Source organism: Choloepus didactylus, chromosome 4 (assembly GCF_015220235.1).
Source record: "Choloepus didactylus isolate mChoDid1 chromosome 4, mChoDid1.pri, whole genome shotgun sequence".
Lineage (NCBI taxonomy): Eukaryota > Metazoa > Chordata > Mammalia > Pilosa > Megalonychidae > Choloepus > Choloepus didactylus.
Window position 1 is genome coordinate 114,255,007 of NC_051310.1, and position 15,525 is coordinate 114,270,531.

Here is a 15,525-nt window from a genome sequence, read left to right on the forward strand (position 1 = left end):
GATCCATTAAGAAGGGGAGAGGCTTTGTTGAGTATAAACTGAGATGACATCGTAAATGCACTTTGTAAACTTCCCAGCCGTGTGCTAAAGTCATTACTGTTATTGTTAATGAGCCAAGCCAAGAATTGGACTGAGACCTCCCAGTGAGAAGAAAGAGAGCAGATAAGACATCTGGAAGGAGTTTCCGGGGAGGAAATTTCATAGTAAAGAAAACCCGTCTTTCCAGAGAGTTTCTCTCAAAACCAGGCCTCGGTTGGGCGAAGAGATGGGAGCAGTGTTGCACTTCACTCTGAATTGACCCCGCGGAGGCCGCAGTGAACACAGAAATCCGAAGAAGCGGAAAACAGTAGAACCACCCAAAGCCGAAAAGGAGGAAGTCCGGCCGGAGCTGCGAAGGCTCCCTGTGGCTCCGCCTCTCTTCCCCTCTGGCCAATCAGGGTTCGAACCATGGAATGGGCGGCGCCGGGGCAGAGAGATGGGCGCAGCCTCGGGGCTGTTAATCCGCGAGGAGGCGGCGTTTAGGTGTTCTTCGGATTCCTTTCCCTGTAAGGACTGAGTGTTGCTCTTCTTCCAAAAACCTGGCCGGGCGTACAATTATTTTGGAAAACGATGTGACAGTTTCATATAAAACTAAACATCTACCCTTTGAGTCAGCAATTTCTCACCTAAGTATTTACCCCAAAGAAATTAAAGCATAAATCCACAGAAAGCCTAGATAACCCAGAAATGCAATGGAATATACCATGCAATGGAACATTACTTAGCAAGAAAAAGAAACCAGCTACTGATATCCCGCAACAACCTGGATAAATCTCAAATTCATTATGCTGAGTGAAAGAACTTTTACACATACTCTATGATTTCATTTATAAGACGTTCTAGGACATGTTAAACTAATCAATGGTGAAAACAAAATCAGAACAGGTGTTGCCTAGGGGTTGCCCAGGAAAGAGCACGAGGAAAATTTCTAGATGATGATAATGTTTTTAGTGTTATTCGAAGAACTTTCTGCAATAATGGAAATGTCCCGTATCTGTGCTGTGAACATGTAGCTACTGAGCACTTGAAATGTGACCAGTGCAGGTGAAGAATTGAAATTTTAATTTCATTTAATTTGAATTAATTTAAATTTAAATCAAATAGTCACCCATGGCTAGTGGCTGCCATATTTTACAGCACATTTGTTTATCTTTAGAGAGGTCTGGGTTACAGAGGTGGATGCATTTGTCAAAATTCCTTTAATGATAGGCCTAAAATTTGGGTATGTATGTAAATTTACATTTAAAAAAGCAAATAAATACTGAACTCTAGTTAATGCTATATAAGCTTAAGTGTTTAGAAGTGAAATGTAAAATCTGCAGCTTTGAAATGCATAACAAAAAATGGAGTGGTGGATAGACATGTGATAAGGCAATTACAACAAAGTATTAATTGTAGACTTTGGATGGTGGTGGACATATGGGTGTTCATTGTAAAATGCTTTCAACCTTTCAGTATATGTTTAAATATTTCCATAATAAAACGCTGGGAGGGGAAAAACCCCTGTGGAAGTCCTGGTGCCCTCCCTAGAGGCAGTCTGGGGTAGTGCACAGAGGAAAGGGGAAAGTGAGCCAGGCCCATTTTGAGCAAAGGGTAATGGGAAGAGAGAACACAGGCTTTAGAAACTGACATACATGAACTCATAATCCCAGCTCTTTCACTTTCTAGCTGTGTGACTGTATTAGTCTCTTATTGCTGCTATAAAAAATTACCATAAGCTTAGTGGGTTAAAGCAACACAGATATATTATCTTACATTTCTGGAGGTCAGAAGTCCAAAATGTGTCTTGATGGGCTAAAATCAATGTCAGTAGAGCTGCATTTCTTTGGCGGCCCTAGGGGAGAATCTGTTTCCTTGCCTTCTCTAACTTCTAGAAGCTTCCTGCATATCTTGGCTCATGGAATTTCCCTCCAACATCAAAGCTAGCAGTGTAGCATCTTCAAATCTTTCTTTCGGATCTCTGCTTCCTTCCTCACATCACCTTCTCTGACTCTCCTGCCTCCCTCTATTCCCTTTAAGGACCCTTGTGATTTCATTGGGCCTACCCAGATAAACCAAGATACTCGCTCCATCTCAACATCCTTAATCACAGCTGCAAAGTCTCTTTTGCCATGTAAGGTAACATTCACACATTCTCGGGTTTAGTACTTGGACATCTTTCGGTTTGTAGGACATTCTGCCTACAACAATGACCTTGAGAGTCTTCCTTAATGCGCTCATTTACACATGAGTAATGACCACTGGTACTCAATATGTGTCAATACTGAATAGGAAAAATATTTCTCACTCAGAGCTCTATTGAGATATAATTCACATACCATTCCATCCCATTTAAAGTGGACAAGTCAATGGTTTTTAATATAGTCACTCAGTTGTGCCACCATTACCAAATCAGTTTTCCGAGCCTCGGTTTCCTCCTATGAAAAATTATGGTAGCTATCATTATCTGTAAAATGAGCGGTCGGACTCGCCTCTAAGATCCCTTCCAGCTTTGTAATTTCAAGCTTTAATGAGGGAAATAAGATAATTAAAAAATAAATCCCCCGAAGCCAGGGATTTGCTAACTTCCCTGGTTACTCTCACGCCTGGGCTTCAGCCCGGTAGGAAAAACAAACGCTTTAGATGACCCTTACAAGACAGAGCCGGGTGGAAAACGTTGGAGGTGGGAGGAGGGACGGGAGCAGCAGATGGAGCCGGCCTTGGGGTGGTCTTGAACGGAAACACGGTGAGGGACCGGAGGCCGGTCTTCCCCAAGGACAAGCCCCGCTGCGTTGGAGCTTGAGAGAAAGACAAGGGGCGGAAAGCCGCGTTGGGGGGATAGTTTTGAAAATAAATCTTCAGACACTAGATGACACGCCGCTCACAACGAGCCCCAGCCTCCGCCCACCACGCCCACTACACCCACTCATGCACTTGGTATGCTCCACAACATTAAACCCCCTTCCTCCGGTGGGAGTGGTACAGCCCAAGCGCCCGGAGTTGCAAACCAAGGAAAGACACGCCCTTTGCAATGCCCCTATCTCTGATTGGTTGGAGAATTTAAAGATCCGGTCAGGGATAGGGTGATTCTCAACACCCGGTATTTGAAAGGTCCTAGTCCCGGAGCTTTGCAGTTCACAGCCAGCGGACTCAGCTTGTCCCCACAAGTGCCGGAGCAAGAAGGTGAATGCCTGCCCGAGCCCCGACGTGAAAGGCGGAAAGGCTGGTTTCTTCAAGCGCTGTGGATCCCTGTTGAGAGGGTGCAGACGAGTGAGTCAGAGGGAGGAAGTATGGATTTCCGGACCCCAGGGACCCCTACGATTTCCTTGGCAAAACAGTCTCCATTTCGTCTCCACCGTACGGGTTAGAAGCGCCCGGGCGAGTCGCAGCCTCAGTTTCCATTTAAGCATACAGGGAATGGTGAGGCCTGTCTGGCAGCATATAAACCAATGTACCTACCTGGAAAATAGAAAGGCTCTTACTACATGTCAGTTCCTCTTCCCATCTCCCCATGTGCAAATCTCCCGCTTCCTAGTGAGGGGACCCTGAAGATTCCCGTGCCCGCCCCGGGTCTCTTGGAAGCCGGCTTCTTTGCGCAGGAAGTCCCTCCTTCTGGGGACCTTGCGTTCTTTCCGGGCAGGGTCCCCCCAATCCTGGGTGCATTTGACGCTGCCCACTTGCCTCTCCGGAAGTTGTGTACAGGAGTGTGGAATGCATTTCTAAGAGTGAATTTTCGGCTGGTGCCAGCGCCCTTTTACCGTCTTTGTGACCACCTTATGTCACCGGTTGATAATCCAACGTGATTCTAGTGGCTTCGACGGGGTTTCCCTGTCACTGCATTTACCCAACCTATTATGTCCCCTGAGCATCCCGTGATCCCCGTGCGCCGGTCCCCTCTCAGACCTGCAGCAGCCGCGGCGATGCTGTCAGACACCGAAGAGCAGGTAGCCGAGCGTGAGGACGCGGAACTGCGGTGTCGCGTGGCGGTGGAGGAGTTGAGCCCCGGCGGGCAGCCGCGAAGGCGCCAGTCTCTGCGCACCGCAGAGCTGAGCCTCGGCCGCAACGAGCGCCGCGAGCTGATGCTACGGCTGCAGGCGCCGGGGTCCGCGGGGCGGCCGCGCTGTTTCCCCTTGCGCGCCGCGCGCCTCTTCACGCGCTTCGCCGCCACCGGGCGCAGCGCGCTGCGTCTCTCCGCAGACGCCGCTCCCCGGCCGGGTGCCGGCGCGGTGCAGCTGCTGCTCTCCGACTGTCCCCCGGACCGCCTACGCCGCTTCTTGCGCACCCTGCGCCTAAAGTTAGCGGCAGCCCCAGGGCCCGGGCCGGCCCCCGCCCGCGCGCAGCTGCTCGGCCCCAGGCCCCGCGACTTCGTCACCATCAGCCCTGTGCAGCCCGAGGAGCTGCAGCGCGCAGCGGCCACAGGGGGCCGGGACACCACGCTGATGAAGCGGCCCGTGGAGACCCGGGCAGGGACCGAACCCAGCAAGGTGAGGATGCCTTTGGGAGTGGTATGCCATTCTGGTAGATGGAGAAGACTGAGGAGGCCCGCGTTTAGAGGGGAAGATGGTGGCGGTGTTTGAGAGGGTTGTTGGTTATTCCATCCGGCACCTGAGTATGACAGGGATGGGAATTGTTCATGTGCTTCTCACTGTTATCCCCGAGACTGGGAAAACTAAAGCAGGAAAACGGGGTCCAGGCCTGAGCCTTGGGAAGCACCCGCATTCAAAGAGAAGGCAGTGGAGGAGGCCAGGAAAGGAGACTTTGGAAAGAAAAGGAATATGTAAGCTGACCTGGAGAAGCAGAGAAGCTTCTGGAGAGAATGAAGTGTCAGAAGTGTCAGGGGGCAGCCATGAGGTCGGACAGATTGACGGGGACAGAGTCCAGTGGGTTTGACAATGTTTGTGGATGGAGGCAGGTAGATCACAGGGGTTTGAAACTAAGTGGGTGAGAAGATGGAGATGGAGCAAGAAGGGGTCCTAGCTAGGGAGGAGCAAAACCAGCAGAGAGGCAAAGGGCTAACCGACCTAGTGTTGTACCCAGGCCAGGAAGGGAGGGGGCAAAGCCTGGGGAGTGGGAGGAGGTCTTGAGAGAGCCCTGTCCCCCCATCCTGGCAGGAAGTCCCAAGGTGGCCCCTCCCTGTAAAGAGGCTGAGCTTGCCCTCTACCAAGCCACAGCTTTCCGAAGAGCAGGCTGCTGTGCTGAGTGTCGTCCTGAAAGGCCAGAGCATTTTCTTCACTGGGAGTGCAGGTAGGTGACAGAGCAAAGCTGGCAGGGTAGCCGGAGGGGTGGAATGGGGGAGCAGGAGGCCCTGACTTTGTCCCCTACCCAGGGACGGGGAAGTCATACCTGCTGAAGCGTATACTGGGCTCACTGCCTCCCACAGGCACTGTGGCCACTGCCAGCACTGGGGTGGCAGCGTGCCACATCGGGGGTACCACCCTCCACACCTTTGCAGGTAAGTGGGAGCCCCTGAGGATTGAAGCTAGGAGCAAGTGGGAAGGGAGGGAGGGGAGGTCAGGATTGAGATGGGGCCGAGGTCTTGGCCAAGGCTGAACAGTGTCACTCACAGGCATTGGCTCGGGCCAGGCTCCCCTGGCCCAGTGTGTGGCCCTGGCCCAGCGGCCGGGCGTTCGGCAGTCCTGGTTGAACTGCCAGCGGCTGGTCATTGACGAGATCTCCATGGTAGAGGCAGACCTGTTTGACAAGCTGGAGGCCGTGGCCAGGTCAGTGAGCATGATAAGGGGCAGCGAGTGAGGGCTGAGATCTGGTGGTCTTGTGTCTGGAACCTGTCCACTCCACCACTGAATCTCCCCACGGCCTTCCCCAGAGCTGTCCGACAGCAGAACAAACCCTTTGGAGGGATCCAGCTCATTATCTGTGGGGACTTCCTGCAGCTGCCACCTGTGAACAAGGGCTCCCAGCCCCCGCAGTTCTGCTTCCAGGTATCACTCACCCTTTGGGCCTCTCTCCCCCGTACCCCCTCCCTTGGGGGTCTGCTCTGCTTCCTGAGCCACCCCCACCCCATCACCACCAGGCCAAGAGCTGGAGGAGGTGTGTCCCAGTGACCCTGGAGTTGACTGAGGTGTGGAGACAGGCGGACCCAGCTTTCATCTCTCTGCTGCAGGCCGTGAGGCTGGGCAGGTGGGCCCTGGTGGATGAGGGGGCCTGACTTCCTGCCAGGATGGGGGGACAGGATGGGGGATGAAGGCCCTTGCCTGGGGAGCACCTAGGAAAGCGGTTCTGGACTCAGGGCCCAGCCTGACTCAAGCATGGGCCAGAGTAGAGCTCGGGGACCTGGAGAATGAGGAGAAATGCTTGTCCTTGGGAGCACACAGTCTATATGGGGAGAGGAGCCTTGGGCAGGACACGGGTGGCCTAGGACAGGCTGAAGTCTAGAGCTTCCTGGCCTCATAGGAGATGGTCACTCTGTGAGCACTGGGACCCAGTCTCCCTCAGGGTTGGGTCCCTGTCACCCAGCACAGGGCCTGGCACAAAGCAAGTATCAAGGAAGATTGGATGGACAGATGGACCCACAGGAGGAATTCAGGGATGTCAACAACCCCATTTTACCGATGCAGAAACTGGGGTTCATAGAGGTGAAGTGACTTGCCCAAAGTGGCTGAGGTAGGATTTGAACCCAGGTCTGACTGATTCTAAAACCCAAGCAGGAAGGGATTGGCACACATTGTCTCTCCCTAGCTGGAATAAAAGCTTGGGATGCTGCGGCTATAGCATGAAGTGGAAAGGAGGCCCAGAGGGTGGAAGAAACAGTGCCAGAGCTGGACCTTAAAAGGTCAGATTGGGATGTGGGGCAGTGAGGGGAGTCTCTATGCCCAGGGACCCCTGTGTGGACCCGGGAGAGAGGTAGGAAGGTACCTGGCAGAGCAGGTAGAGATGGCCTCAAACTGTGCCCCCTTTCCCCACTGTTGCTGTACCCAGGCTTCTAAAGAGGGCTTAAGATTGGGGAAAATAGAAACACAGATTAGATTTTTTTTCCCCCCAAGGCATCATGCAGGGGCTAGAAGCTTACCAGATACCCAGTATTACAGACTATTAACATCAGCTCCTATTTTGGGGTTCTCCAAACCTCTGGCCTGTGCTCCCTCACCATAGCCAACTTCCTCAGGAGCACTGTGGGGTGGGAGATAGCTAACTCCTACCTGGGGGCAGACACAGGGAAGGATGCCCACCATGATCACAGCCCAGCACTCTTCCCCCCCAAGCCCATTCCCCAGTCAGAGATCCCTGTGGGGACAAGTTGGCCAGCCTGGGGCTCGGCAAATGTTGCCCTGGTGTCCCTTTCCAGCCCCAGGGCCTGGCTCCTGGTCAGCTGCTTGGGCCTTAGTGGCCACATTCCCCTTTCCTAGTGTTCAGGTGGGCTCTGCCCTGACAGCCCAGCCCCCACAGGTGCTCGGAGGAGGTGACCCGCCAACTCAGGGCCACGGCTGTCCACAAAGTAGGGCGGGACGGCATTGTGGCCACAAGGCTTTGCACCCACCAGGACGATGTGGCCCTCACCAACCAGAGGCGCCTGCAGGAGCTGCCAGGTGAGCTGAGGTGGGCAGGGCCAGCTGGGAGGGGCCCTGACCTCTGTGGCCATAAAGGCCCTTAAGTTTGCAGATAAAACTGTGACTTAGAGAGGTGTGGACAACTGGCCAAGGTCACTCAGCCAGTGCATGCTGGAACTGAGACTTGAACCCATGCTTCTGATTCCAAGGCCTCAGTTAGGCCTGAGCTGCCCCTGTAGAGCCTTTTCCTGACCGCTGGCAGCCAGCAAGACCCCCTTCCCTCTTCTCATGCCCTGGTCTAACAACAGGTGTTTTCAGAAACTAAGCCATGAGTCAGTGACTTGTAACCTGTATGTCTGACTCTCTTTTTCCAGGAGAGGTGCACAGCTTTGAGGCTGTGGACAGTGACCCTGATCAGGCCCGGATCCTGGATGCCCAGTGTCCTGCCAGCCGGCTCCTTCAGCTAAAGCTGGGGGCCCAGGTGAGTGGGGAGCAGGGCCTGGACGCTGGGAGCTTAGGCTGTTTTGTGGGCCCCCCCCACTCCCTGTCCTCTGCTTGGTCAGCTCCATGCCAGGGATCTGGCCCAGACCTCACCTAGACTGCCTCTCCCGTTCCGACCCACCTCCCTGCCTTCAGCTTTCCTCTGCCTTCCTTCCCCTCCTCGCTGAAGCTCCAGGCAGTGTCACCTTGGACAAGTCCCTTTCCCTTGCTGAAGCTCAGTCTACTCATCTCTACCCTACATGGCTATCTTCTGTAATGTACACTTAGATGTGAGAGATTCCTGCTTTCTCCCTCGATGCTGGGAGTGGGCAGAATGGGAGATTTTCTGCAGGTTCCAAAGGGCATCCAAGGGGGAGAAGCAGGCACAGTTTGGTTGGGAGAGAGGGTGGCGGTACCTGGGGCTCTCCTTCAATATTTGTGGCCTGCATGCACACTCCCTAACAGACTAACAATTTTCAAAGCCCTGTGATGTCCATTCCCTCCTCGATCTTTATCATCTTCTAAGGCAAACTAAGCAAATGCCATCCCACTTAGACAAACAGGGAACGTGAGACCCAGGAAAATAAGGCGGCCTGTGCCACGGGTCACCATCAGCTGGTGATAGAGCTCAGGACTAGGACCCATGGCCCTGCGTGACAGCCCCCTGCCCCCACCCTCAGAATAGCCACTGCTGGAGGCGAGGCCAGATGTAGGGACTAGGGACGGGGCTGTCTCCATACCTCGCTTCTCTTTCCCTGCAGGTGATGCTGGTGAAGAACTTAGCGGTGTCTCGGGGCCTGGTGAATGGAGCCCGAGGGGTGGTAGTTGGGTTTGCGGCGGAAGGGAGAGGTGAGTCATGGGGGAGGGGGCAGTCCCACAGCCTGAGTTTGTAGGTCTGTGGCCACATATGGAGAGAAATAGGTTAGGATGGAGAGGTCCAAAAGCCCCTCCTCCCTACCTCTTAGTCCTGAAGAAGGACTGAAAGTTTGGGCTTCTTTATGTCTCCCCCAGGGCTGCCCCAGGTGCGGTTCCTGTGTGGAGTCACTGAGGTCATCCGTGCTGACCGCTGGACAGTGCAGGTCACCGGGGGCCAGCTCCTCAGCCGGCAGCAGCTGCCCCTCCAGCTGGCCTGGGCGATATCCATCCACAAAAGCCAGGTGAGCACCCCGTGTGGGGCAGGGGGACAGGGCAGGGCAGACGGTAGACAGGATATGCCGTGGGGGCATGGGGTGTCAGGGGGAGAGGGTCTTGGAGGCTTTATAGGGTTGAGCCTCCTCTGAATGGAAAGTTCTAGACCAAGTGTAGAACAAGCCTTCCTTTAGTGTGTTTCCCATCCCGCCCCTTTCTCTGGACGCATACACCTCCACACCTCCCCTCTGCCATCCCTGCCCACCATTTTCTGATCTTCTATCAGATACATGAAATTTAATCCTGACCGCTGTATGAGGTGTCGATGCAATTATCAATCCCGTTTGACAGAGGAGGAAACCTCTTGTCCAAGGTCATGGAGCTAGTGAGTGGCAGAGCCTGTCTGACCCAGAGCTTGAGCTCTTCTTCCTCACCCCCTCTTCCTCACCATCCCTCAAATCTTATCTTGGACATGTGTCTCCTGACCCCCTCCTACTCAGACACCCACGTCCTGTCAGTCCAAACCCTGGCACCGAGCATCTCTGGACTGGCTGAGGACACCCAGGGGCAACTGCTGGGCAGGTGAAGGTGGGGTCAGAGATGGGGTCAGGCTCTTGGGTGACAAGCTGGCTCCATCTCTGTTCCTCCGCCCCCCAGGGCATGTCCCTGGATTGCGTGGAGATCTCTCTGGGCCGCGTATTTGCCAGTGGCCAGGCTTATGTGGCCCTCTCCCGGGCCCGCAGCCTGCAGGGCCTGCGTGTGCTGGACTTTGACCCCATGGTGGTACGCTGCGACCCCCGCGTGCTGCACTTCTACGCCACCCTGCAGCGGGGCAGGAGGCTCAGTCTGGTGAGAGGCGGTCACCTGGGGGTGAGCCATGTGGCTGTGGGGGGGCTGGGAGCCAGGACAGAGGGAAGCACGGTGGGGCCATGGTGAGTGGGGTGGCAGAGCCCTCTGCTGGCTCAGGTGGGGGCATGGGGGGGAGATACCGGCTTCCAGGCTGCAGCCCTGAGGACCAGCACAAGCCCATGACTGGCCTTCTCTGGCCCTGATCCAGGAGTCCCCAAACGATGATGAGGCAGCCTCAGACCAGGAGAACGTGGACCCAAACCTGAGCCCCAGCCCCAAAGAGAAGACAAAGGGTGGTCTCCCCAACCTCCTGTTTCTGCCGGGGCTGGTTCCCAGGGGGTAAAGGGGGAGGGTGGTGAGTATCTGCTTTTCCCTTCTTTAGGGGCTCTGAGCTTCCTGACAGGGCTGAAGGGAGCGCTTTCATCCACTCACCAGCCATGCCTCAGTTTCTCCCCTTTGCCCTGGGTGAGCTGCATTCAGGGTCAGGGGTAACCCTTTCTGTGCCAGATGAGAATGGGACTGGGAGTGCTTGGTGTTAGAGGAGAAAGCTTTCTGTGGGGACTGGCTGCAGGGTCCTGAAAGCCACCCCCTTTGGGCTATAGAGAGGAGGGGCAGCCAAGAGAGGTGCTCCAGGAGCAGCAGCAGCCCGTCCATGTTGGGGCTGGGGAGGACTCAGTCAGGGCGGCACAGGCCTGGAGCAGGGGACTGAATTCGGGCACCTCCATGGCAAGGCCCTTGCACAGCTGAGGAGCGTCACGGCCCAGCCGAGCTCAGCCCAGTCACCCTCCTGGGCCTAACCGGAGAACATACACGGCCAAATGTGTGCCCATCATTTAAGCTGCTTCTTGGGGGGAGAAATAGCACTTGGGGGGCATTGAAGTGGATGTTCTCAGATCGTATTTATTTAGGATATGTAGGACAAATAAACTTGTGAATTGTGTGGGAACTGTGAGTCTTCTGTTTTCTTTAATAGGGCACCTCTGCCTGGGCCACGGGTGCTGGATCCCTTCAGGAACGCCTGCCCCTGCCTGTCTCTCTCTCACACACGTGCACAGCACACAGTTGTTTGTTCAGGCCATGGGGGCCCAGGGCACAGCATCCTTATGTGAAGTGTTGTTAGTATTATGGGTTATCTGCAAGGCTGAGCTATCCGAGGTTGGTGACTGACAATGAAATGACCAGGGGAATCGCCACACCCACTAGTGAGACACGGACACACTAGGGAGTTGACATGGTGGGAAACAGGGAACGGCTGTCTATGGAAGCATATGCTGGTGGCTTCACTGCAACTTTCTGAGTTTGGGCCCTGCTGAGGCTCCACTTGGAAGATCTGATGGAGAAAGGCTCACCAACAAACTAATCTCAGTTTATCAAAGAGCCTGACGGAAATTGTTCAGAGGCCCTTTATAGCTGGCTAAAACTGTTAAGGTTCTCTGCTTAGGAGTGGAAGGGGACTGATTCTGGGTGGTAAGTAGCACTGTCATGGAAGGCTGTATTAGCAGCTACAGGTGTCTGAAATTAATAAAAGGAGAGAATGGCCACTTGAATGCAAAATCACCAGTGGTGGGAGGAGTAGGGAATAACAGAGACAGTCCCTGCGGGTTTCTGGGGGACATGAACCTGGCTGACACCATGGCTTCTGAGAAGCTGCCACCCCCTGCCGTGCTCCCTGCGGTGGAGAGGCCCTCTCACCACCTGCTTCTCCTCAGACTCTCAGGGACCCTCCTTCTCTCTGCCTCTCCTTTCCGCCGGCATAAATCTTTCAAGGAATTGGGTATGGGGAGCAAGAGCCAGGAAAGTGTGCCCTCAGGTGGCTTCTGGGTTTGAAGCAAAGAAGCATAAAGATCTGGTGACCCACTTAGAATATGGAAACCTAAGTGGAGGGATAAGTACAGGCAGAACAATGGAGAAAACACCTCTAGTGATCATCCTGTCTCGCTGGGATAAAGAAGACTGCCCGCCCATCCTGTGTGTTCGTGCATCAGGCCACAAATTTGTATTGGGTGCCTCTAATACGCCAGGTGCTGGGCCAGACACTGGAGACCCACAGAAAACCAGACCAACATGGCACTGCCTTGGGGAGCTTATAGTGAGCTGAAGGGAGACAGAAGAATAAGCAAACAATAAATAACTTCATACTGTGACAAGTGCTAAACAATCAGAAGATATGGTAGCAAATACCTGCAGGGGTGGGGGGAGCTTACTTATAGGATGGTAGGAGAAAGCCACTCTGAGGAGGGAACATTTGAGCCTAGACGAGAAGGATGTGCCAGAGAAGCAGAGATGTGGATGCCCACCTCCCTCTCACCCCCTTGACTCTGCTCATAACCCTTCAGGCCTGAAGTGCCCGGATGTACCCTTCATGCCTCGGCTCAGACATCACCTTCTCTTTCTTTCCCAGGATCTAGCTCTGCTCCTTTCAGGGCAGGACAGTCAGTTCCTGCCAGTGATCCCCGTGAACTGTGTTGTCCCTGGCTGGGGGGTCTGTCGCCTTCATGAGAAGGTCCCTTGGAATGGGATGGAGTCCCCTGACTCTCTGCAGCCCCGGGGCCCAGCCTAGCCCAGGGAACAGGGCAGGCAGCAAGGGAATGAATAAATGAAGGAAGAGATGCGGATAGCCTGCCTTTGGGGGCACATAAAAACACCCCATCTGCCCGGAGGGCTTCCCTGAGGGGGCGTGGGTGAGGGGAGGTCTGTGCCGTGGCTTGGGACACCGCTTGACTTCTGTTTCCTCCCTAGTGATGGGGACTTCCCACTCTCCCCTCCACTCCCCAACAGGAAGGCTGGGGAAGAGTCTGTCAAGTGGGCAAGTTGGAGAAAGGCATTTAGGAAAAGGGAACTTTTTGAGTCAACGGCAGGGAGGGGGGAAGCACAATGACCCTGCATAGCTCCGTGGTCCACTGGATGCTGTAAAGCAGAGATGGGAGCCCAGGAGGCAGCCTACCTCGGAGAGGGCCAGGCCAGGACAGGGGGCTCAGCCAGGGTGAGCCAGTCCCAGGCTAGGAGCAAGCAGGGGGCTGGGCAAGGAGCTTAGAAAGATAACCTTATGACCTGACTTGCTACAGTCCCTTCCACTTCTCAAACAGCAATCACCTCTGGGGGGCAAGGGGGTCTCTTCTAAGCCCCCGTTTCTGCTGTCTCCCATTTCTTCCCCTTGCCTCAGTGCTCCCTCCTCAGCTCCAGCTGTGATCTGCACCTGAGGGTGACTGGCAATTTGCATGTCTGCATCCCACCCCAGAATGAGGTGGATCTCTTGGTGGAAAAAGACCTGGCTTGGGGCCTTTCTGTCCCCACAGCCCTCAGCCTGATGGCTCACAGAGCAGACACTTCATTGAATATGACTATAAATAAACAGCACACGGACAGTGACAGGTCCCTTGACAGGTAGGGAACAATTACTCCCGTGTTACAGAGGAGGTGGCTGAGGCAGGAGAGCTGGTCAGGCGCAGAACTTAGACTAGGACTCCCCATTGATGAACTTCACACCAAGCTGTCCAAAGGGAATTGAGAGGCTGGGATGGTGGGACAGTGGGGTGGCCAGGGCATGGCTTAGGCTAGGCAGGACCCCGTCCTTCCTGAGGCCCTGGCATATTTTGCCCTCCACTATGGGGCCAAGGGTCACGCTCAGACCCCTAACCCCCGGGAGGCCAGGCCCTCCGATGCCCCAGCACCACACACCATGACCACTAGACGGCGCCAAGTGGCCATTCGGTCTCTTCCCAGCTACCACGCTTGTCCTTTGCCTCCCAGTCTCAGGCACCTGGAGCTGGAGGCCGCCTAGGGAAGGGTGGGGGGAGCTCCTTTGTTAAGAAGCTTCCACCCGGTATCTGTCGAGCGCCTCATGATTTTCATGAGCAATCGTTAGCCCACTGGTTTGCTTTTTCACAAACAATTTCCCCCATCTCCGAGGGGTTAGGTGTCTTGCCCAAGCCCACACTGCAGGCTGGGCTGGGAACCCCAGTCCCAGATACAAGGTCCTGGGGTTTTTGCAAATTCAGTTCTGAAGCCAGATTTCTGAGTTTAAATACTGGCCCCACTGCTTCCAAACCGTGTGACCTTGGACATGTTGTCTAAACTCTCTGAGCCAGGGTTTCATTATTAGTGAAATGAGGATAACAGCTGATTAATGGAGTTAGGACTAGTAAAGAGCTGGGGAGGGGCCGGGCACCTGATAAACTCTCAAGGCTAGGGCTTATTTGCCTATCACCTGAAGTGGCCTCCCCTCTCCATCCCCCAACCTCATTCCCCAGGTTTTTGAGAGGCCTAGAAGGAATAACAAAAGAGATTAACAGAAGCCTGGGGTAAAGAATGCCCACCCACTTCCTTAAAGTCTTCCACCCCATCTTCCCTTCTGGGGGACCAACACGCATGGCTCCTACCCCAGTCCATCAGTGCATTTGTCACCACCACGCCTCTGCTTCCCACAGCCCCCCTCATCACAGTGTCTTTGAAACCCGCAAGTGGAATCATTAGACCTTGTGTGCAGAGGAGAGTGAGGCTTGGAGGAGGTGGTGGGCGGCCCCAGTTTGCACAGCTGTAAATGGCAAGGGCAGAACGGACACCTGGGTGTCTGATGCCTCACATCAGGGTTCAGGGCCTCCACCAAAAGATCAGGCACGGGCCCCCTAGTTTTACCCCTGAAACCACAAATTCCATTTCTTTATGATTCCAAGAGCATCGCCCACTGAGACATAAACTGCCGGGAGGGGCCGAGTCCTCTGCCCAGATGGAAGGGGAGGGGCTCGGAAGGAGACCCTGAATAGGGAAATGGAACCCCAGGTGTCAGACAAGCCCTGCAAGGAGGGAGTGACAGCCCGGCCACCTCCCTCTCCTCGGACTCCCTGCCCCTGGGTTCCAGCTTCCACCTACAGCTGCTCGGCCCTCGGTTGTCTTGGCCTCCAGGGCAGATGCCCGCCCCAGGGGTGCCCCTTCACTTCCCTCCCCTGGGGCTGGTCGGTGTTGGGTTCAGTAAGCAGAGCCCCAGCCTGCCTGGGAAGGTGCAGAGTGAGGAGGGCGTCCAGTTACAAGCTGGGCAGGAGCAACCTGGGGGCAGGAGCCAGAGGTCTAGGAACTGATTGTGGGGGCAGGTGTCAGGGAAAGGCCCCAAGAGTCCCCTCCAGTACCATCTTCTGGGCTCCTGGCCTCCCTGGAGCACCCTGAAACCACTACCACGCTGCCTGGCTCCTGAAGGCTGTAGCAAAGACCACTGCATCTGGCCCCATGCACCTCTTAGTAGCTGGGCCTCAGTTGCCTTATCTTCAGAATGAGGGTAGGGTGGGCATAACCCCTTTCACTGACCTCCCCAGTGGCTGTCAGGATCCATTGCGGACAGGGACTGTGCCTGGTAAGCTGTTAAGGGCCGTGCACACCCCTGGGGTGGTAGTTCTCACTTCCAGCTCCCCACCCCCACCCCACCCCCCGCCTCGCCGGGCAGCCTCCTCCCCCACCCCTCACCCCATTGGGCCCTGGCACAGCACTCCATGCCTTTTAAGGCAAATCTTCATCTCCTTCTGAATAACATTCACTCCTTGTTCTAGAGAAGGCA

At 54.9% G+C, this 15,525-nt stretch overlaps 1 protein-coding gene across 2 annotated transcripts; it reads left to right on the top strand.

The window, feature by feature from the left end:
- PIF1 (PIF1 5'-to-3' DNA helicase) lies at window positions 1-10,950 on the top strand. 2 transcript variants are annotated; one of them, XR_005216442.1, is made up of 12 exons: window positions 1-4,502; window positions 5,130-5,262; window positions 5,345-5,470; window positions 5,585-5,738; window positions 5,843-5,957; window positions 6,050-6,156; window positions 7,423-7,562; window positions 7,898-8,004; window positions 8,765-8,852; window positions 9,015-9,160; window positions 9,418-9,516; window positions 9,789-9,923. XR_005216442.1 is itself a non-coding variant. In XM_037833712.1 (12 exons), the coding sequence occupies exons 1-12, from the start codon at window positions 3,873-3,875 to the stop codon at window positions 10,321-10,323; spliced, it is 2,073 nt and encodes a 690-aa protein (XP_037689640.1). In that variant the 5' UTR covers window positions 1-3,872; the 3' UTR covers window positions 10,324-10,950. The 2 variants fall into 2 exon arrangements, 1 of the variants encoding a protein (XP_037689640.1); XM_037833712.1 differs by lacking the exon at window positions 9,418-9,516 and adding an exon at window positions 10,189-10,950 and having other exon boundaries at window positions 9,789-9,980.
- Window positions 10,951-15,525: the final 4,575 nt, after the last annotated feature.